Source organism: Mytilus edulis, chromosome 10 (genome assembly GCF_963676685.1).
Source record: "Mytilus edulis chromosome 10, xbMytEdul2.2, whole genome shotgun sequence".
Classification (NCBI taxonomy): Eukaryota; Metazoa; Mollusca; class Bivalvia; order Mytilida; family Mytilidae; genus Mytilus; species Mytilus edulis.
In genome coordinates this window covers 45,741,097-45,762,583 of record NC_092353.1, presented here as the reverse complement: position 1 = coordinate 45,762,583, position 21,487 = coordinate 45,741,097, and the positions used below count along the sequence as shown (strand labels likewise).

Below are 21,487 nucleotides of genomic sequence, written 5' to 3'. Positions count from 1 at the left end.
ACAGTACAACCCCGGTGATTTAGGCTGATCAATCATCATTCTTTATGTTAAAGTCACATCTTCAAATACCATTAATGTCTCCCACGCAGTCTTTTTTTTCCTTTTCAAGCAAAGAGAGAACAGTATCACAACCCGTCATAAGGTATTGGTCAGAAATAAAAGTGTGTGATCACTCATTGCCTTGTGCATTTGAAAGGCCATTGATAGATATTAATCCAAAGATTTTTGCCTCCCCAAATACAATCAATAGTTCGTCTGCCCCTTTGTTACGGAATAGCGAAATACTGGTAGTTTTAAAGCTGCTAAAAGAAGCAAGGGCAACATTTAGGGGAAAGGGAATACACAGACGAACCCAGGATTAAAAACATCCTCAAAGATGGGAAAGTTTTCTGAGAGATGACGACAGTAAGAAAGAACTTTTAAGTTTTCATTCACAGGAGCTTGCTCAATACAATTTTGAGTACAAGGTAGTTGAAGCAACAAATGCTCAGGATGTTTAGTGTTATCCACCACTTGATGATGTTTCAAGTTTAGCACCATGTTTACACGAAGAGACTGACACTAGAATCAAGATAGATGTGTCTGATGCAGTGAAACATAGACTTAACTGAGTCATGACTCAAACAGTCGATACTGATGTCATTGCTGTTTCGCTATTCCGTGACATAGGGCAGACAAACTTTGGTTTGCATTTAGAAGGGGAAAAGTATAAGATATATATCAATCAATGACCTTTCAAATGCACTAGGCATTAAAAGATAACACGTTCGCTGGAAAAGGAACTGCGTTGGTGACATTAATGGAGTTTGAAGATGTGACTATAGCATTTAGAATGATGATCACCATATGGATTTGATGTTTAATGTCATTGAAAACGATACGTGGTTTTGTTGGAAGATAAAAAAAAAAAAAGAAACAGATTAGGTTAACAAGGCAAGAAAATATGTGTTTTTGCAGAATTTATTAAGATGTGAGAAACAATACCACAGTCTTTGTAAATGTTGGAAATCAGCTCTCCGATTGTGAATTGCGGCCTACTGAGTATGCTGATTGGGTATTATGTCCTTACCTAAATAAAATACCTTGAAACTGAAATACGAGTGGATGAAGTCTTGGATGCGTATGGTAGTTATAGCAACAAATGGTCAGGATATTCTATCTTATCCACCACGTAATGTATTTCAAGTTCAGCACCAAGTTCACATTTAGAGGCAGACACTAAAATCATGGTGCATGTGTCTGATGCAGTGAAACACGCACTTAAACGAGTCATGATTCGAACAGTCGTTATGATGATGTTGTCAATACTGTTTCGCTATTCCGTGACATAGGGGTAGACGTTGTGTTTGGGAGGGCAAAAGACTTTGGATTAATATCTATCAATGGCCTTTCAAATGCACTAGGCAATGAGTGATCTGGGTGATCTGAAACACTTATTGTTATCCATGTCTTTACCTGTTGTGATATGGTTCTCTCTTTGCTTGAAAGGGGGGAAAAGACTATGTGGGAGACATTGATTGCATTTGAAGATGTGACTTTAACAAAAAGAATGATGATTAATCAGACTAAATCACCGGGGTTTTACTGTAAGATCGCACAAACTTAGCAGATGGGTATAACATGGTTAACGAAGCAAGAAAATAACTATTTGCGCAACAGGGACGGCTTTTCGAGGCTATTCCCTCAACTTGGTCTAGTCTTTTCCAGCATGTAAATAATGCAATATACTTAGGCAGGTGTTTAGGGAGACGAGCTTGGGATTGGCTCTTATGCTACCCACTCCAGGCGGGGACAAAGAGGATAACTTTTGAAAAACTCTTTTTGAGGCCTCATCATTTTGTCAAAAGCTTATACATTGTGGATGTAAGAAAGGATTCCGCGGTCATTTTTAATGTGGAAAATCGGGTATCCCGTGCACTGCGATGTGTGCATGTCATGGTGACTGTGAATAAACATGTATTCTTGGCCAAATAGTAATAATTTTAAATAATTTTTAGTACTATAGTGATTTTATTTTGTTTTAATCAATCTATCCAAAACTCTAAATCGAAGAAATAGATTGAGGACTCATCTTTGAAATTTACGTCATATTTTTAACCGGAAGTGTCAACTTTATATCTAAATATTTACAACATGCTAGAATAAGTGGTTTTGAGGATAACTTTAAGCCAAAAGTTTAATGACCAGCACAAAATAAAATCATTTCTTTACATATTGAAAAAAATGAAAATTTGAATAAAAAATTGATATTTCTCTGTCCGCCATTTTGGATATACCCGGAAGAAAGGGTTTTTAAGACATATGTCTTATGCATTGTATCCATCAGAAACACCAAAGAAAGGTTCATACACAATGTAATGATAGTAGCAATACGTTAAAACACATTTCAGTTACCCTCCCTAAAAAATAAGCTTATTTAAGTACAATGTCCGCCATATTGGATTTTAACCGAAAGTGGGGTTTCTGAAGACATCTAATCTATTTAATTTATCCAAAAGTAGTAAAAAACAAAGGTCTGTACCAAATATTATGATATTAGCATGATAATAACACATTTTTACACGCTAGCCTTCGATATTGGGCTGATTTAAGTATGACGTCCGCCATTTTGGATTTTACCGGAAGTGAGACATTTTTTTCAAATGCCTCCCTATCTGAAATAAAAGAGTAATAGTTGAGGAAGGTCTATGCCAAATTTCATGCTTGTAACAGGATGTGCACAATTCGTCTGAAATATGCTTGTAGCCGCCGGACTATAAATATAGTCAACTATTTACATCCATTTCGTATGCACTTTGATGGATAGTTATTTCATAGTTATTCAAACTGCATCTCCTTGTTTTTATATAGATAGATAAAAGTGAGTATAGTTTGTGTTTTTTCGTTGATGTGGCACGTGTTATGTTTTATTTGGAGTACATATATTTTACAACTGGAGTTATCATCCATTATTATGTTCATTTGAATTATTTTGAGAAATTTGAAAAACAAAACATTTTTTACTCTATCAAACTTATAAATTTAATAGAGTGATAAACTATTCATAAACAAATGCAATTAACAGATCTACGAGTTCCTTTCCAAAAGGTTAATTGCAAGAATCAGAAATTAAAAACACCGCAAATTGCATTATATTTTTATTTAGATAAAATGATTAATTTCAAGATGTTGGGTGCGTTCTTACCTAATGAAGGGAACTGAAGGTTAGAGCGCCAACCCTTCCAAAATCCTGGTAGGCAGTGGTGTTCTCGCCAATGGACTGTTATAATTTATAACACCGACGGAGGAGAACCCGTTACTGCTGTAACCGTGCACCTCTACAAGGTGTAATTTCTTCTAACTTCGAAGAAATTATTTTGGAATGGATCTCTTCTTATCTTCATTCTTTATAACTCTCTTTCAATCTTCATTTTTTCTCGCTATTTATATTTCAATCTTTCCCATTCTCTCACCCTTTCTCTTTCTCTCAATCTTCCAATCTTTCATTTTTTTTCTTTTTCTTACACAGATTTTTTTCCTTTGATCTCTCGCGCACTCTTTACTTTCTCTCATACGTTCTTTCTTTACTTTCTCTCATACGCTCTTTCTTTTTTTCTCTCAATCTCTTTCTTACTCTCTTACAGTGTGAGTGTGTGTGTGTGAGTGAGACTTAATGTGTGAGTGTGTATGAGTGAAAGAGTGTGAGTGAGAGAAGGTGTGTGAGTGAGAGTGGGTGTGAGAGAGAGGGAGAAGAGGGAGAAGAGAGAAGGAAGAGAGAGGGAGGAGAGAAGGAAGAGAGAGGGAAGAGAGAGGGAAGAGAGAACAGAGAGGGAGGAGAGAAGGAAGAGGGAGGAGAGAGGGAAGAGGGAAGAGAGAGGGAGGAGAAAGGGAAGAGAGAGGGAAGAGAGAGGAGAAGAGAGAAGAGAGAGGGAGGAGAGAGAGAGAGAGAGAGAGAGAGAGAGAGGGAGTAGAGAGGGGAGAGGGAAGAGAGAGAAGGAAGAGGAAGAGAGAGCGGAGAGAGAGAGAAGAGAGAGAGAGCAAAACTTTGTATAGATCACTATATTGCCGGAGCCTTTAAAATAACTTTGAAGTGCCGGCATAATAGCCACTGCCAATAAAAATAATGACACATATGAACCATGTGGACGCCATGTTTAATATAAACTATATCACGAGATGTGATATGATTGTCGGTGAGACAACTAGCATCGAAAGTTAACTAAACTTATCATAGATACCAGGACTAAATTTAGTATATATGCCGATGCGTTTAAAAGGGTTGTTCTATTCAACAGTTCATGACTTATGGCATATCAAATTAAAAAACACATGTTGTTTGTGATCAATAACGTGTGAGCGGCAAGTCGGCAAAAAGAAAAGCACGTTTTGTTCCCATATGTTGTCAATATAAATCAGGCTTTTGATTATGTAATTCTCCAACAGATTTTTCTCTCTCACAAAATATGATTTATCTATTCCTTACACAAGGTATACGTATCTACGTTAGCTATTCGTTTTGATGTAGTTATTTCATGTAATACCCATGCAATTGTGTTATCAACAAACCAATGAAAAATATGATTAGGTCGAGGCTGCTCTTGTTGTATTGTGAATGTGTTTAAGTCAACTATACAAAGAAAGACAACTGTACGAAATACATTTACTTAAAACTTAAGGGATTTTATTCAAAAGTTCAACAGTAACGATTTTAGTTGAAGAAAACAAAGTTCTGCTATTTAGCTGAAGTCTGTGTTATGATTACTGAATAAACTGTGTCTATTCTTCAGCGAAGTTGTCTATTTGTTGATGAGACATTGAAGATTGTCTGAAAGAAAACAAAAATGTTATGTTAAATAAGCACAACAACCGTCGATGAGATAAGATGTATCCATATCAAAATGAGATGATATGTTAAGATTGACATAATTATGCTAATACACAGAGCTATTTTTGTCAGTTATTTATTTCCTAAACTAGACTAAAAGTAGGCAATAAAAAACATAAGTCGAAAAAAAGAATAGTTCTAATGTAATCTAGATCCAACGCAAGACTTCGGAAAACTTCGATTGAAACTAGCCGTTACAAAAAAAAAATTTACATGTACCAATCTGCACCAACAGATTGCAAATTTTACAAACATTTATACATAAATCATAATCAATAATAGAGGATAATGTTGACTAATAGAGGCCACATCGATAAGGTAAATCCGGATTTAAATTATTTTTAAAGCTATAAAAGACATTTTTGGAGAAGCAGGAATTGCCATGGTCACACTGGAAAGGTAAATTTACTTGCTTTAAATTATTTCTTTAAAGCTACAAAGGACATTTTTGGAGAACAAGAAATGGTCAAGATCACATTGGAAAGGTTAACTTATCTGATTTTAATTATTTCTTTTAAGCTACAAAGGACAAGGAGAACCTGCAATTGTCAGAACTTACACTTTTATTTGTTTTATGTCTATCTTTGTTACAGATTCATTGGCACACCGATAGCATTTACATAAGCAAAAGGGTCCACGTTGAGCTGCAAAGTAAGCACCGCACCCTCTTCCAAAACATTTCAATCTACAACGGGATCTACAGCTTGCATCTGATTCGTGGACTAAAACGAAGCATTGTAGATAAATAAAATTGTTGTAATTTACCTCTTCAAAGAAAAAACATTCATCATACTTGTGCCAGGAAATGAATTATCGTTCCTTTAAATTATTTTATGAGTTGTCTTCCTCATATAAATCAACCAAGAATGTGTTGAAGAACTTTTGACAATATGTATCAACAATGTATTTCCAAAAAGTATCGAAAGAATTGCTGACTCTTCCGGAGCACCTCGTTTGACTACTGTTACTCTTGACTAGATTCATGTTGCATTATTTGTAGCGTTTGTGTAGCATTATATACAATGTTGTTTGTATTTTTTTTCTACCATTGTGTTGTCTGTTTTTCATCGACTAGACTATCTTTTTCATTGCACCCTTCATATTTTCTAAGAGGCCCCGGTGGGTGATTGGTTTTATTACGTAGTCGACAATATGTATCAACAGACTGTCAACATCGATGTTGTGAGTTCGAATCCCGCACATGTCGGGTGCATTCGGCTCTAATCTTATTTGAATAGGATTGTTAGTTTTCCATGTCACTGGTTTTTTTCCGTCACTACAAAATTCCTCCACAGATACACACTGACAGCCACAACATATCCCGAATGTAAATGATTTAGGTTAGATTTACTTGTAATTAGATAAAAACATGATAGAAATTCTTTCTCAAAATTAAGTTGTATTGAAATTACTAAAAGCGTTCCTTTTCAGAAGTTTGTACTTCTGAACACTTAAGGTGGTACCTAACACTACAGGGAGATAACTCTGTAAAATCAGCATAACGTTTTAATGATGTTGTGTTGTTAAGAGAATATCAAGCTTTTCAATGATCAAAATAAGTTTTTGTCAAACTGCTATATAACCAGTGTAATTTTTCTGATTAAACGGTTGGTTCAAAGTTTTTGAAATTTTTATATTTTGGTCAAAGGGTCAAACTAAATACTTTGTCAAAATGTAAAGAAAATTAAACGAGTCAAATTAATTTTAGTTCAGGTGTTGGGTACCACCTTAAACTGTCATAGGCAAGAAAAATATATCAGACAATATGTGACATTTGTACTGTAACATTTACCTGCAAAAAGAACATACAAGGCAATAGCCAGAATAATGGCAGACTTCATACTAGATCTTATGATGATACTGAAGTTCAGCTGAAATATCAACAAACGAATTACGTGTCAAGTGTACTGGGTCTAGTGCTTTTTGTAGAGTACAGTTCAGGATTAGAAAAATTTTGCGTTTCAATTTTCGAAGCCATTTTTTTTATTTAATTAGTTGTTTCCATCTTATACGACAAACAAAAGATAGCAGTCTTATAATTTGGAATGTCAGACGAGCGTTTCTTCTTCTTACGACACATCAGTGGCAATGAAATCAAAACAGTTTAAGGCTTATACAAGTATCAAATTTGATATTAATCGCATTCTTTATCTAAATAAAATCTATGAATGGTTGGCGCTGATTTAAATTAGTGTATCCTTCACGACAGTCTTGAACATTAAAACTAAATATAAAAAAAGACACTGCTAGATAAGTGTTTGGTACAGGTTGGCTGTCATTGTGCACCACAGTTCAACATAGAAACCTACTAGGAAAAAAAACAGAGAACTCTCTATGTCAGAAAACACTGTCAAACATTCAAATATGCTATCCACACTGATCTGTGTCCACACTTGTATGCTTAAAAAAACCCTTTTTGTCTTTAAAAACACAAAGTCGAATAGAGGTACGCAACGACGATTTCTGAACGAAATTAACGGCATATATTATATATTATTTGATATGTAGTTTATTTTGTATTTTGGTATCCGGTAAAGTTTTGAAATGGACAAAATATCGTTACTTAATATTATCTAAACAGTGATCAATTTCATCTTTAAATTACAATATATTGCAAGACGACGTACAGACAAAAGTTGCAATTCGCCGTAAAACGTTCTGCATTTCGCCGAACAATAAACAAACAATATTTTGATCCATATTCTTAAAAAAACATCTTTATGACAGCAAATCTCAGTAAATATCCTGTCACATTATCATAATCTAAAAACGTGCCTGGAAAAATAATTAAAAACAGTTAGGTATCTTGCCTATGGGGCGACAAAGGACGATAGACCTCGAAATTGTCGGGTACTAAGTGGCAAGTTTTGGAGTATAACACAAAATCGTGTATTATTTTGTACTTATCGGCTTAATTATTTAAAGATTTATATATCAGAAAATCATTTCTTAAGCGGTACCCTCGTCAAATCAGTAGAAATGCTTTAAGTGAACGAATTATTACCTTGTTTACTTTTTTTTTTACATTTCTCTCCACTTCGCTAGTACCCAATTTCCGGTGACGATAATACACAGTCATTACTAAAGTTTTTTTTTTAATAAAACCTACTTCGTTCAGGGAGATAGGGACCGAAATGTATGAATTAGGAGCAACTTTTTTTTGAATACTTTTATTTGTTAAAAGAGGTGGATTATACTTAAAGAAGAAGAAAAAACAAAACATAAGTCGAAGAAAAAAATAAACAAAAACATGGCAAATAACACATAAAAACGACGAAAAGACCAACAAACATCTGCAAATCACTACACACATACGAAAGGCTGACCAACACATTAATGTCCTTGTTGTATGTATGGTGACAAGTAAGATAAATTAAAAAAATTAATGGACCGAAATACCTCACGGCTAATTTTGGTCTCATTTTGAAGATAAATATAATACCCTTCGCTTAAGGCATGTCGTAGATACCAAAGTGGTGCAGATTTTTGATAATTGCGATAGGTAAAAAGAGGGGATTTTAAAAAATCGATTTGTTTGGACATTTTTGACAATTTCTCGGTAGTCCCTCATGATAACTGAGAACAAATTTTCAATGGAAGCAAGCTCTGGGGATGCTGCACAAATTCAGCTTGTTATATTTATGCCAGATTGACATTGATAAGTGCTGTTTTCCCCCGCAGCCAATAAGGAAGAAAATGATACAGATTATCTTTATTTACAAAATTTTTCGATAAAACATATTTATATTCAATATTCAGCTTTGCAATAATATATTACAATATGTAAACATATTTTTGGGAAAATTTTGTTACGATAACATAAAGAATAAAGGAGAATTTAGTACTGTAAGGTTTACACCCGGTCAATGATTCAATGAAAAAATGATGAAAATCGTTATTACTTTTTTTAAATCAAAAATAATGTTGAAATCATCAAAATAGTCTTGATGCATAAATGTCAGCATGAACACGATAGTATATGAAGTTTTATTTATGAAAATAGGTCAACCAGTGCAAGAGTAATAGCATTTTGAAAATGCATGACGATGTGCGTCCACCTTTTTATAAAACAACACAAACATAAAATTTTTTAGAGTAGACTTTTGACTTTAACTGTTTTAAAGCACTATTTATATCATACAAACACGATTCACAGATATTTTGATAAAAATTAAGATATTTGTGTATATTTCAGTAACATTTGACATTAGTATGCACGTCCGATGATTTGAAGTTGTTACGAGAAACGAACACAAGTACATGTTATACTTCCAAAATATTCGATAAAGTCTCCAGTTGGTTTACAAGCCCACCAACCACGTCAAGGTCGGAGACCACTGGTAGGTTTTTTTTTTTTTTTTTTTTTTTAAATTTATTTTTTTTTTTTTTTTTTGTTTTTTTTTTTCTTTCTCAAAACTTTATTTTCAAGAGAGAAAAGGCTACTAGCTTCAGAAAAATGAAATATTGGGAATTGGGGTTCATTCTTTAATTATCATCCTCATCGTTGTAATCTTCTAAAACAGTCTGATGAGTAAACTGGTTTCTACAATCATCACTGGCCTGACAACCACAAATGCTTGTTCATGACAAGTTTTGTTCATAACATACATACGATTTACCACAAATAGTTTTGCCTTTGCATGTGCAAACAAGATCTTGTAAAAAGTCAGAAGACATTGGCCCTCAAAATATACTGGAACTATCGATCTATTCAGGGCCAAATGTCCATCCATATTCAAGATGTGATCTAGGTGGTGGTTTTTGCGGTATGGGCATTCATCAAGACGTACACTTGTTGGGAGACTCTAAATATGTGTTGTCTGAAAGATGCCTCTGAAGGTTGGTAGTATCGCTAAGGAAGCATCCTTAGATAGCGCTGACTTCACTCGCAGTATATTTAGATCACCATGTACAGATTAAGCCTTGCCTTTAGGGTCATATAGATAATCTATAAATTGTCTTCCCACTGTTACAGATGTTTCGATATCAGAACCAGCTAGATTGATAAAACTTTGATATCTGAATTAGTGTTGTTTAATGCCTTGTATAATGCTATTTTGCCTATTCCAAAGAAAGAAGACGTCGTGTCGCATCCCGTTAGAGCGTGATCAGCTGGTAATGTGCTAGAAATCACTGGTCCAATGGCATTGTATATATCGACTATACCGCCGTTTCCCTTCGAATCCTTTATTATAGTCTTCTCTGTTGCCATATCACTCCATATGCCATTGAATACACCAGGCTTTTGTCTGACTGCAAACGTTCCGGACATGAAAGCTGAATAAGTTTCTTCTGGGAAATTCAGCAAGTCAATTAAATAAGCTGGTGTCCACCTAGCATAATTTGTCTTGTTTGCAATGAAGAAATATGGCAACAAAGAAGACACGGATTTGAGGTGTAAAGTCCAATCTCCATCACGTTCTGCTTTGACATTCATAAGAATAACTTTAACGGCTAGTAAAACATTTCCCAAAAATTTAAAAGTTGGAGATGCTTTATAAGAAATCTCTCTGAACTCCAAAACCAAAGGGGAAAACTATTCCTGGAAAAGAATTAAAAATTCAGAGAGATCTACAACTTTTGTAGTAAGGTCACTGAATGCATCATGACAAGAAAGCATTGTTTGACAGAACTTTTCGTCTATGTTAGCAATTTTTCGTTGGCTTGAACACCATTGAAAAAATTTCTTGAACCACAGTGCCATCACAGTTTCATTTGCTAATGTGTAAGCTCTAACTCCGCGATTAAACTGCTTGCCTTGGAGAATCTGATCTACAGTACATCCTTCATATGCACATGAATCGACCAATAAATCACGAAGCCCAGCTGATGCCCATTTCTTGCCTATTGCTGAAATGTAACACGAAGCCATGCGAAATCCACCTAATCTCACAACGTGCGGGTGAAAAATCTGAGGCATAGACCACTTTACTTGCTGGGCTATGGCATAAAGCTGTTGGTCGAAAGTCTGTTCTGGGTTATTCTGACCTGCGGCCTTTGACATTTCTAGGCATTTCAGCATTGTCGTATACACTGTCGTCATGTCAGCAGGTTTTGCGTTTATGATTGGGGGATATGCAACAACGACATGAATTGCTTTTCGGTCGGAAAGTCTTTTGTGGAAGCCTGTCCAAAAAGGTATTATTTGTTTTTTTATCATTTTTGAAACCCAGGTATTTCAACAATGTCGCGTGTAGGTGATCGGAGCAATACCCAAGCCATATCAGACACGTCAGATCTATTGGTTGTACATGCTTAAATTTGGCTATATGGCTCGGTAAATCTAGGTGGGCCGAATCTTTCTTTAGGCTTACAGAAGGCAAACATGACATGAGAGCAGAAGTGTTTTCATCCAGAGCGAGGGACCTTTCTTGGCCGCGTTTTATTTTGACGTTATCTACGTCTGTCTGAAAAGTCGGATTGTTCACAACCTGAAAACTGCTCGAGCCATAGAATGGAACGTGTTTTTATCATCAATAGTTTCTGCATTGATATCACCATTGTCAGACCCTTCTTGAATAAAGTCTCCACCTGCAATTTTAGGACATATGCAATTGAGAATGTATGTTCCATTTTGGGATCTTATAATTTCATGGTTTGCTGAACTAGTCAGAAATTGTCTAACCTCAGTGTAAGACGTACAAAAGCAATGTGAATGTAACGTTTCAAAAAGATTTTTCGAACCATATTCATGATGCAACTGAACAGCCAATGATAAACTTAATGGGATGAACTGGTTTTTATGCAGAGATATCACATACTCGGCTAAAGCAATACATTTCCTTACTGTATCACCTGGGAGTGAATTGTAATCATTCTACATATGTAAATAATTGTCATCTATTAATATGGCAAGAAAGTTTATCAAAGAGGTAGGTATGAATTGTAAAGCCGTAGGGATAGAAACTTCCGAAGGAGATGGATAAAATCAGCAAAATTTTGAACGATTGTAAACTGCTTCTCAAAATTTTTGCCGCATCATGTAGGGTTGATCTTCTTGATGTATGTAATTTTTTACAAAACTGGTTTTCATTTCAGACAATTTTAATTTTGCTTTTAAACTACTGGCAGCGCGAAAGGCCTCGGAAACACTGATAGAGCTACTGAAAATCATACTTGATTTACCCTGTCCTCTTTGAGTCTGAACAACAATGAGATCACCGTAGTGATTTTCTAGTTTGTGTTGCAGTTAAGTAGTTGTATATCTACTTATAATTTCTTGTTGAAGAAAGGAACAATATGTGTCTAGTAAGTTGGATAACGAAAATGCTTTCTTATTCAAAAACAGATCATCGTGTAGAACTTCCGTCAGGTTCTTGAAAACAATGTCATGCTCCGACTCATTTTAAGCATCATCATCAGGTTCCTTTTCCCAGTTCAGCATGTAGTTAGCAATGCATGTTAATTGATACAGTGCCTTGTCCTTGAAGTTCTCCATAGAGAGTAAACTTACCATTGGATAGTCACACTTGTCTTTTGTGGCATTTAATATATTATCAGCACGTTCAAAAGACTCGACTCACCGTAATTGCTTACCTCGCTTGTAGGACTTTTGTCTACAGAATAAACATTTAGACCAGTCTAATTGTAATATTCACTCAGCGTGTTATAACACAAGTTGATTCAAACACGGAATGGTTTGCACTCGGTGTTGAGCATTGTTCTTTCCCTATTGAAATGTTTCTAAGTTTTTTCTACTTGTATAGGCTTTGTAAGACGACCTATGATATTTTATTTGTTCTAATGGAATCACTTTCGCTGACTCAAATTTATAACAAAGGCGGCGATAAATAATACCCTATCTGAAATGTATTGCGTCTAAATGAGTAGTTTTCCCTTTTTCTGTTGCATTTGACAAATTTTCATCAGTAGATATTTAGCAAATAACGCATAATTCCCAATTACTCTTAAGCCTACTCTTTTTTGGAACTGAGTGAGCAAACTTAACAGGACTCGTGTCCATTTTCCCGGGTTATTTCGGAGGTGTAGCAATTTGGTTTAAAATTAGGGACCGTTCAATATTTATCAGATGGATGGGCCGGTGCATTCTTAATATTGTTTTATTGAAAAAGTTATTGCCCATCCTTTTAAATTGTGAAAAAAAGTCCTTGCCCATCTAAAAAAATCTATAAAAAAAATCCTTGCCCCTCTAAAACTCTTAAGACAATCAAAAGTGATTTAGGTTCTTTTTCTATTTTAAAGTTTTTAAATTTTTATGTCTTGAAATCAAAGAATAGACTTTATACAAAATTTAAAATGTGCTAGTTAATTATATATGTATATATCTATGTGTGTATCAGAACCATACATTTTATTGATTTTTAAAACCAGTATGAATATACATGTACAGATTTGATTTTATATGTGCAGCCTCAAATACAATATTGATTTAAAATAAAGGAAATAATTCAAATTAAGGGACAATAACTCTTGGACTAGTAAACATATTATCATATACTGAATTATTAATTATTGTCCTAAAAACAGAACATGTTTATAGTTCAAATATCAATGTCCCTTTATCTATTCTAGTTTTCAAAAAAAGAAATTTATTATGGTCTTTTTAAGCAAATATAGACAGACATGTTTTTGACTTTGATGCAGCCTTTTTCGCCTATTAATTAATTCCCTAAATTTGACAGCTTAACACCAAACTATAAAAAAACCTGGCATTCTTTAAGATGAATATATAAATGAGATAGCTGTACAGTTATATGAAAATCTAAGTTGATTTGAAAAAGTTATAAAAAAAATGAAAGGTGACCATCTGAACTTAGTCGATCTTTAAATTGTAGCTTTTTTTCAACCTATTAACTAAATCCTTTAAATGACAGCAAAAAAACAAAGTACTAAACAGCCTGGCATTCAGTAAGATCAATATACAAATGATATAGCAGTAGAGTTGAAAAAGTTATGAAAAAAATTAAACATGACTATCTTGAAATAACAAAAAACTGAAAATTTAAGCTTTTTCTTAAACCTTTTTATTAAATCCATAAGAATGACAGTATCACACCAAACTACCAAACAACTTGGCATTCTGTAAGATCAATATATAAATGAAATAGCTATTATGTTTTATGAAAATCCATGTTGATTTAAAAAAGTTATAAAAAAAAATTAAAGATGATTATCTGGATTTAGCCTAAACTGAAAATTTGAGCTTTAATTAACCTTTTTATTATTGAATCCATAAGAATGACAACAATACACCAAACTACCAATCAATCTGGCATTCTATAAGATCAATATATAAATAAAAATAGCTGTAGAGTTTTATGAAAATCCATGTTGATTTAAAAAAGTTATAAAAAAAATTAAAGATGACTATTTAGATTCAGCCTAAACTTAAAATTTGAGTTTTTTTTCTTACCTATTAATTAAATCTATAAATTTAACAGCAATACATATAACTACCAAACAACCTGGCTTTCTATAAGATCAATATATAAATGAGATAGCTGTAGAGTTTTTGGAAAATCCAAGTTGATTTGAAAAAGTTAGAAAAAATTCAAAGTTTACTATCTGAATTTAGCCTTATCTAAAAATTTGAGCTTTTTTTCTTACCTATTAATTAAATCCATATTATACAGCCATACACCAAACTATTAAACAATTTGGTATTCTATAAGGTCAAATTAATCTAAAAGATAGTCTGAACAGAAAATTCTAGCTTTTTATTCCTTAATTAAATCCTTAAAATTGACAGAAATGAGCCAAGCTACCAGTTTGTTGAGACATGTTTTGAGTGCCTGCAAAAGAAATATCCTACAAACCAATAAAATTGATAACAAAATTTTTCCTATAAAATATGTTCTGGCCCATCCACTAAATATTTTAAAAAAAGTTCTTGCCCATCCAAATATTTCCACAAAAAAGTGCTTGCCCCGCCCCATTTTGCACCGGCCCATCCATCTGATAAATATTGAACGGTCCCTTAGTTTATTCAACAAAATCAACAAGAAATAAAACACCTAAAAAAACACTAACACATAAAATCTGTCTACTCAGTCAAAACTAGTTACAGACATTGATACAAATATGTCTTACTATAAACGAAAATAAAGAAAATACACAGTTTTTTTTCTGTAAAACACAGCAAGTCAGGGGGAAATAGGATAAGGGAAAGCAACAAGACTTATTGAAGTGAAAATCGAATAGTAAAACTGCTGTATATGATGAGTATTATAAAAAGGCCCGAAAAACTTAATTTGCATGTTTTTTCGAAATTGTAGATAAAAACTTCTTGCATATTGAGTATTGTATTATTTTTTGTGAAAATGTACCACTGGTGATATATATAAGAAATGTTATATACTTTGTCAGACGGTAACATTGTAAAAAATGACATAAACTTTTGAAAATCGTTCAATTCACTTAATTTTTATGTTCATATGATAAGTAAGTTTGATATCAAATTAAAGCTGATACATGACTCTTTCATCTGATAACAATTTTTGTGATGATATCTTCATTAGGGAATAAGTTATAAACGTTCCCGTTTTTGAAAATGAAAAAGAAAAAATCGGAAAGTCGCACTTTATCGCAATTCTACCAAAAAAAATGCACCGTGGGAAAACTCTACGACAGAGCTAAAATGCATAGGCGGATCCAGCCCCCCCCCCCCTTTTCGTGGGAAAAAATTGGTTGATTATTTAGGGAATCATTGAAGCATGACTGGAGCGGGCCCCCTCCCCTTTGGAAAAGTTCTGGATCCGCCACTGAAATGAAAGTATAATGTTAACTCTATCTTCATGTGCATTTTCAGCCGTGAAGTATTTCGGTCCATTAAACTCTTTAACTAAGCGACTTTTCCTGATTTGTCACTCCACTAGTATTGTTCATTGTCGAATCTTTTGTCCTGAATAAAAAAATACATATTTTCATTTGAACTTTCACATTCTGTTTTAGAGCTCGACAATTCAAGCGTATGCATGTATTAGAAATTTGGTATTGCTTTTGCTTTAACTTCAAGTCTCGTAAGACATATGACATGAAACCTAACCACAGACTTTGACGTAAATATTTTTAACATAAGTAACGCAACGATTATTAGATTATTATTGTGTTGCTAAACCTTTGAAAACTGTGTTGTATTTATAAAATGCTCCGAATCGCTTTTATTACATCTATATTGTTAAACAAAATTTGGCCCACTTGAGACAAAAACAAAAGAAGAAAATGATAACTAGAAACTTTAAGCATGTTAGTGCAACAAAAATGAACACTAAATGAGCTAGTGTTACTCTAGGGTGTTGACTGACAACCAGCAGATTCCATAGGACTATGCATGTCAAAATGAAAATCGAATAAGCAATGAAAGGTCTTACCTTTTTTTAAATTAATTATATTGATCATCTGTGATTTATCTGTGTAATACAAACATAAAGATCTTAAATCAAATTAACAGGAAAGAAGGAAATCAAGAACATGAAGACTTTTCCTGTGTCGAATGTAAAATAATTATATCGAATATCCGAGCTGAACAAAGTTAATATTGTTAATTGAATACTAGTCAGGATAAAATTCTACAAAGATTATAGGGTTTTTTCTGGTTGAAGCTACAAAGTATTAAAGAATGCATCGTATATGTTTCTTGATGGTTTTCAACTTATTCGGTATTCAAGCGTTTGCAGCTGCTACTCAGACTTTGTGAAACGCCTCCAGTGTCTGATAAGAAAGGGTTATGACAAAGAACGTCTCGTCCTTTTTTTAAAAACAGTTAATCAAAAGGTAATATAAATAAGACCTTGTTAATAAATATCCCTTATCAGCTGAACAAGTAATACGTGACACGATGGCCTTGGAATATAGATTCTAGGCGCTGACGTTGTTAATCATCTTAATAACGTGTTACAGTATTCTTTTATTTGTATTTATGAATATTACTTTTACTGGTTAGTCTGTGTTTGTGATATCCTTTTGACGTGGCTCTGTACTTATACTTCCCATCATTGTTTGATGTGTCTTAGTTTTTAATATTGCCATTTGATTAGGGACTTTCCATTTTGAATTTTCCTCCGAGTTCAGTTTTTTTTTGTTATTGTACTTTTTATCTTATGTATCAAATATATCCGATGAATAACAATTATGTACTGAGAAGTATTCATAGCATTTGAACGAGAATTATTTACTTTTATTAAATATATTTGCATAAAGGTCGACATTTCCATTAATTTGGCAATCGATTTTTATGCCAGCTAATTTTCATTTTTGTCAAGGTTTTAGTCTGCTTTCATGAAATTCGATAGTCAAAATTATATATTTGATAAAAGTGAATCGTTCTTGTTCTAATTCTATCGTGCCCTTTCGTTATATTATAGTTATTTAAAGGAAATACTAGATACACAAGTAAGAACCATCAATTTTTACGTGGGAACGGAAAAACGTATTACATCTTAAGCATGATAGATGCTTTATATTGATAGTGGTATTCTCAAAGTGCTGATCGCAATTGTTTTCTTGTGAAAAACTTATCTGGTTTTAAGCAAATTTCAGGTATACCTATGATTCTATAATATGATGTGTTTGGCATAACAACTGTTTCTATTCGAGCGCTACTGATCAGATTTATATAAAAACAAAAAAGCACGTCTGCCGTAACAAAATACACGACTCGCATCTTCGTATTCAATTTAGTTAACACCTTCATGATCGTAGTTTTAATAGGAAGCTCCTTTACCTTATTTTTTCTTCTTTTATTTTTTAACTTTTTGAACCTAATTGAACTTTAAAAAACCAAAAACAGATGATAATGAAAAATCAGGAGAGTAGTACGCTATCACAACATTGTTATTCAAGATTGAACAACACAAACCACTCTAGCAGTAAAGGTGTGTGTTCCGAAAGGACAAAACAGCACTCACTCCATAAACGATACCCGCTGCGTTAAAAATATTATTATAGATATGTCATACTCGGCGATATGGCTTCTAGCCAAAGAAAATATCTCACGTCTTTCATCTATTTTTAAACTCAATATTATATTCGTGATACAGTTTCAAGGGAGTAAACTCTTGGCGCCATGTTAAGCGTTCGAATTCTCGCACAACGTCACTTTCTGCGGGACGTTATAGGAGTAATTTTCCGTTATAAATACGATATTTTCTATAATCGATGCTTCAATTTATATTTAACACATGTTAACTTTTACACCATTGATAATCACGCAATAGATTCTTACATGATAAAAGTCTAATCAAATTATAAGAAATTAAACACATATTACTGTTTCTGCTGTTCCTCATTTTAAAGCTTCTGTGAGATCTTAAAAAAAAATACCGTATAGTGACTAACCCTTTTAGTATCGCTAATATCAAAATGAAAGTTTAGGTACACAAGGAAGTAAATTGCCTAGCTAACAGAATATTTTATTCCATACATTTAATTCAAAATAAACAATTGTATAAGTTCCAATGTTCTCCGCGTTGCATGTACTTTATCCAACAAAGGGCAATAACAAAAAACAAAAACATATCTGATCTCAGTTCGAATTGCCCTTCGAAGAGATTGTTGTCAGGAAACTTTCACTCGTTTGGAGAACCATTAATAAGCTATAATCATAGGACGTAGTTGACTAATTCACATTAAGATGCCATATTCTGATTGTCTAATACAAGGGTGTTAATTCACTCTATCACATGGCTGAGCGGCATTCGAGTGACTATGTTTTGGATTGTCACCTTCTCGTCAACAACAAACAAAAATCGACAATTCAAAGGATAATGAATTGAATTTACATCAAGTAATTAAAGGCAATGCTTAAGATCTACGTGTTGGCTTAGATTATGACTGTCAAAATAAAACAATAAAACATTTTGATTTTCGAATACCCGTAACGTTGTTATTTACTTGACGTCATATGCTTTAAATTACAATTAATCTGTAAAAAACAATAATGTTTCATTCATTCAGTATAATGAATTAAAAAGCACATAGCTGAGAGGATGATGGAGCAGATAAGTACCCTTGGCAATGTTTTTAGGGGTAACAATCTGTCCTATCACCCTCTTAGCTTAATGTTATTTATACAATGTGCAACCCGATTCATCTAACAATATGACGCCAAAGATTTACTCTAATGAAGTCAACGATTTAAGGGAACGGCTGTGCTGTTCAGTAATAGAGAAAAAATAATGCTAGTGAATTGTTGAAGTATTATTTGCCTGTTTACCTTTTTATTTTGTGCCCATGGCGTTGTCAGTTTATTTTCAATCTATGAGTTTGACTGTCCCTCTGGTATATTTTGCCCCTCCTTTATACTTTATACTTTAGTTTATATATAAAAAAAAGAAGATGTGGTATGATTGCCAATGAGACAACTGTCCACAAGAGACCAAAATGACACAGACATTAACAACTATAGGTCTCCGTACGGCCTTCAACAATGAGCAAAGCCCAAACCGCACAGTCAGCTATAAAAGGCCCCGATATGACAATTTATACTTGTATTCCATTCTTTACTTGATGTAGTTTTCTAAAACCATGGTTTTGATATTTTCTCAATCTTTCAATTTCACAGAATTTGAATACACTTCAAACAGTATAACTATATATATACATATATACTACGCATCATTTCTAGTCCCATGGAATAATATGCACATACACTTAGAAGAGGATATATCATCTTTCAATAGGAAACAATAAGGAAGTTTTTGTAGTTTTTTAGACTGCTAAGATATATTTTAAACACATACACTCTGTGTAATCAAGTCGAAACAAAGGAAAGTTGTTCTATATTTTTATCTTTAAATGATTGACTTTTTTGTTTAAAAATGTTTCAGACAAATAAGATAATAAATTTTGTTGCTTTCATGCAAGGGTTTAAAAATCAACAGCACCATAAAAATAAAATAAATTGGAAATAAGATGGAATGAAATGATATAATATAATATTTTTGTTTACTATTTCAGAATAAAACTATTTGGCTGTTGAAATGGAAAAGACTTCAATCGTTACCGTACTCAATTACCTAGAGCACAAATACTCAAAAGCTTAACAAACTTACAACTTTGCAATTTTACATTAATGCCAGCCATATCACCTGACCTGGTTAAAATTGAATATAATGAATTTGTGAGACGGTTTTCCGATTTTTCAATTTTGGTGATTTTAATTGTAATTGGAACGTTTGGAAATATTCACACAATACTGGTTTACTTGCGAGTGAACGATATGAAAGAAAGATTTCAGGTTCGAACATTAATTATCTGGCTTTTTGCTGTCGACTTAACTACATGTCTTTTAGTAATGCCGTTCGAAACATTTGCTATTCGCTTCAGTTATTCCATATCATTGACTGTTGCCTGTAAATTTTTTCGCTCCATTCCTCACATAACAGTTGTATCGTCATGGTTGATATTAACCGTTTTAGGCCATGAAAGATATAAGAGTATCTACGGTATATTGTTAAATACAAAGTCAGCAGAACATAGTCTAACTTGTAAAGTAACCAGTTGGATGAAAGGCAAGTCTATTTTTTATCAAAATAATCTAGTTCTCTGATTGTCATATCTACTACAGTACTTTCTACTCCGACATTGTTCATGCTTGGAATTGAACCGGTTTCGCTGAATAATGGAACTTTGTGGGGAACTGAATGCACAACGCACAAACAGTACAGAGGTAAACTGACTGCTGCATTATATGTAGCGGCAGTTGGTTCTTTTATTCGCGTATTGTTCTTATTGCTATGGAAAGATTGATTGATTATTGGTTGCTAAACGTCCAGTGGCAAATATTTCATGCATATTCAGGACGAGAACAAGTTCACAATAAATACAATAGGTAGGTTGATACAATATAGGCCATTCAGGAATTATGGTCGGAGAAATTTGGGCTGCCACCAGAAAAGGAGGGTATATGGATAGGAACAGAAATTTTGCCTTGCAACAGGCCACCTACGGACCTGTTGCAAGGGTTCTTAACGTGCAAAGAGCGTGGCACTCTCTTTACACGAGGCATCGGATTTAACGTCCCCCTTCTGACCGGACGTGACTGCGAACTTGATACATCCCGCACAGCCAAACGGACGCCCCACTTCGGCAAGCGTTTTACTGCCGGTCGGGAGAAGACCAAGTGACCATATTTCTATACCCCAGTCACCCTTGGGGGTGCTATGGAAAGATATTATATCTTATTTATAAACAATCTAAGAAAGAAAAAAAAAACAAGACGTGAAAACAGTATTCATCTAACAGCTTAAAGTTCACAAAGCACAACAAACCGCTAGCTACAAAATGAGGACACCACACTACAAAGTTACAATTAGCCTTATTGTCGTAACTGGAGTCTCACTCCTTGGTTTCGTTCTATATTCGATTGGATCAGCATTTGCTGGAACGTTTGATTAAGCGCTAAAACGTGCTGTCATATTATAACTGGTATACTGAAGCGCGCATGTTTTATAAATAATACATTCAATCCCGTCATATATTTTATTTGTGACAACAATTTCAGACATGCTTGCAAAAAGCTGTATATTAAATAAACCTTGCCAAACAAAACAAAACAAAGACGTGAACAAATTGAACCTTCTAAAACAATAACTATTTCCATTTTTTAGTATTTAAATTATTTGGTTAGTTATTCTCTTCATTACATTGACAATGTATTTTTAT

General features: G+C 33.6%; 2 protein-coding genes across 2 annotated transcripts; one reads left to right on the top strand and one right to left on the bottom strand.

Moving 5' to 3' along the window:
• Positions 1–3,187: 3,187 nt before the first annotated feature.
• Positions 3,188–4,032, top strand: LOC139492787 (octapeptide-repeat protein T2-like). The gene is made up of 2 exons (XM_071280940.1): positions 3,188–3,203; positions 3,710–4,032. Exons 1-2 carry the CDS (start codon positions 3,188–3,190, stop codon positions 4,030–4,032), a joined length of 339 nt encoding a protein of 112 aa, XP_071137041.1.
• A 595-nt stretch (positions 4,033–4,627) lies between these two features.
• LOC139491289 (uncharacterized) lies at positions 4,628–16,277 on the bottom strand. Its single transcript, XM_071278846.1, has 4 exons — positions 16,195–16,277; positions 6,657–6,735; positions 5,424–5,586; positions 4,628–4,804 (listed from the first exon to the last, which is right to left on the bottom strand). The coding sequence occupies exons 2-4, from the start codon at positions 6,703–6,705 to the stop codon at positions 4,756–4,758; spliced, it is 261 nt and encodes an 86-aa protein (XP_071134947.1). The 5' UTR covers positions 6,706–6,735; positions 16,195–16,277; the 3' UTR covers positions 4,628–4,755.
• Positions 16,278–21,487: the final 5,210 nt, after the last annotated feature.

Excerpts from the sequence above, each read along its gene's own strand:
- LOC139491289 (XM_071278846.1), bottom strand. The coding sequence starts at position 6,705 with ATGAAGTCTGCCATTATTCTGGCTATTGCCTTGTATGTTCTTTTTGCA. Across the intron at positions 5,587-6,656 it reads CTTGTATGTTCTTTTTGCAG|TCCACGAATCAGATGCAAGC; the intron begins GTAAATGTTACA and ends GCTTCGTTTTAG. Across the intron at positions 4,805-5,423 it reads GACATAAAACAAATAAAAGT|ACAATCTTCAATGTCTCATC; the intron begins GTAAGTTCTGAC and ends GTTTTCTTTCAG.